Source organism: Pinus tabuliformis, chromosome 3_1 (genome assembly GCF_031772625.1).
Source record: "Pinus tabuliformis cultivar Carrire ecotype Pingquan chromosome 3_1, CPIR1, whole genome shotgun sequence".
In the NCBI taxonomy this organism is placed as follows: domain Eukaryota; kingdom Viridiplantae; phylum Streptophyta; class Pinopsida; order Pinales; family Pinaceae; genus Pinus; species Pinus tabuliformis.
The window spans coordinates 714711798-714714164 of NC_142301.1; the positions used below are offsets into that span (position 1 = coordinate 714711798).

At 30.3% G+C, this 2367-nt stretch overlaps 1 protein-coding gene across 1 annotated transcript; it reads right to left on the reverse strand.

Moving 5' to 3' along the window:
* Positions 1–1088: 1088 nt before the first annotated feature.
* On the reverse strand, positions 1089–1657 carry LOC149189251 (UDP-glycosyltransferase 85A7-like). The gene is made up of 2 exons (XM_089410166.1): positions 1204–1657; positions 1089–1102 (listed from the first exon to the last, which is right to left on the reverse strand). The coding sequence occupies exons 1-2, from the start codon at positions 1655–1657 to the stop codon at positions 1089–1091; spliced, it is 468 nt and encodes a 155-aa protein (XP_089266292.1).
* Between the last annotated feature and the right edge of the window lie 710 nt (positions 1658–2367).

Consider the following 2367-nt stretch of genomic DNA (forward strand, 5'->3'; position numbering starts at 1 on the left):
AATATTTTTAATAGTAGTGAGATAAAATATTTTTAATGGTAGTGAGATAGAGTACTAACTATGAAATGGGTCATGATAAAATAAAGGTGAGTGAATTAAAAAATTTATTATATGTTTTTTTAATTGGAAATATGTTTGAGTTATATTTCTTTTATAATTAATAGTAAAAATAATTTAAAATAATATTATAGTTTAGTTATTTTTAATGATTTTTTTTAATCATAATAATATAAGATATATTATTAGTAAGTATTTTGATACTTATCAATATTTAATAGTTATTTTCTTTGTAATTTTGGTGCGACATCTTTATTATGTCCAATATATCACTCAGATGGGATGAGGAATTGAACCAATGACTTCACATCAAGGAGTACCTTAACATAACACCTTCACATCAAGGAATATCTTAACATAACACCTTCACATCAAAAAATACTTTAATATAGCACCCGATCACTGTCTATCCACAACCCCATAAACAACATTTAATAGCTATAAATACACTAATTTATTTTATAAAAAAACTAACTTACACTTTTACCAATAAAACAATATATCTTTAAATACATGTGCTAATTCAAAAAATCATTAAATAATTAATGCGAGATATAAGTGTGCGTAAAGGGTTTTAAAAAACAATGTAATGAAAACAAATTATGGGAAAAATATTGTTTTTGATATTTGAGTTTTTTCTAATATAACGGTATAAAATTTGAGTTTACCTAAAAATATTTATACACTATAAAATTTAATTAATATAATTAAATGTTTCCCTAGTATCCTTATAAAATTAATATATAAATAAAAATAAAAATTAAATAATATCATTAATATTATTTTTAATAATTAATTATCTCAATTTAGGGCTGATATCTCTATATCATGGATGATTTACTCGACAACAAACACGAAACGAAGTGTCACATAATCAGTATTTTCATAAAATCTGAAGTGTTACATAATCAGTATTTTACAATCATTCTTAAATTTTTATAAATTATTTAAAAAAAAAAAAAAAAAAAACATCTCCACTTCACCGAAGAAAACTTATAAAATTAAAATATATATATATATATAATTTGAGTCTACTTAAATTGAACTGTAAAAAAGAAGGAAAAAGAGTAATATGTAAGTCACACAGAATGTTCATGTAGCATTGAGAAAATCTATACTCTCTACAGTGGAAATGGAGAGACATACCATTTGCTGGAATATGTCCCTGAGAAGCTAGCAAGCTGGCGTAGCGTTGAGAAATGGAGGCGGCTGCACATAGAGGCCAGAAGATAACCCTGGGCACTTTCATATTGCTTGCGACTTCCTCCGTGCAGGACATATAGGGGTCTGTGATGATGAACTTGATGGGTGGAAATGAGGGTGATTTTTCATGAGCACTGGTAAGGAGGTCCTCCAACGCCGGGCCTAACTTTTGCAGAGAAAGAAGTAAGTCGATGGCGCTGGAGGTGCGGCCATGGTTGTCTGGTAAACCATCAGGAATAGACAGAAACCGAATTCTCCATCCTTTTTGCTCCGAGTGAAGATCTTCTTTGGAAACAGGAGATCTAACTTTCCTTGAAGCTTCCACCACGCGTTTGTGTATCCACTCGGTATTGATGAAAGTGAAAAAAACTCCCCTAATACCCAGCAGCGTTAACATGACCCTGTTCAGGAAATGGTACATTGACAAGGATTTTGATTCATCATATTCAGGACAATATTGTCAAACTCTATTCGTTTCTCTTCAGGACAGTTTCCTGCTCTGGATTTGAACTGCGAATTATGCACCTACCACATCGGAGTTTACAATTATAGCGATCACGCTCACTGCTTACTATTCTCAAACAATTATGGCCAACGCATTATAAAAAATTAACACGTAATAATCCGTAAAACCGGAAAATTACATCGATTGACTTCTGAAAAACTAAGCTTCCACTACCTTCCTGTCTGGTTGTGTTTTTTTTTATATAGGTACCTATGACGAACTCTGGTGTTCTTATCAAGAAGATCAAATAAGATTTCTACTATTGATTTATACTTTTCTACATGCTATGATTTTCGATTGACTTCTGAAAAACTAAGCTTCCACTACCTTCCTGTCTGGTTGTGTTTTTTTTTATATAGGTACCTATGACGAACTCTGGTGTTCTTATCAAGAAGATCAAATAAGATTTCTACTTTTCTACATGCTATGATTTGAATTTGGTTGGTGGTGAAGATTGATTCTGAGATATTTGTAGGAAGACATTTCTATTAAGATATTGTTGTGATATGAAAGTATTATAGGTGATGTTTTTAGATTTAATTTATCATAATCTTTATTTTTGTAGGACTCATGGTCATATCTAGATAGAAGAGGAAGTTCTT

What these genes read in the sequence shown, in the direction of transcription:
- LOC149189251 (XM_089410166.1), bottom strand. Translation starts at nt 1,657, where the DNA reads ATGTTAACGCTGCTGGGTATTAGGGGAGTTTTTTTCACTTTCATCAAT.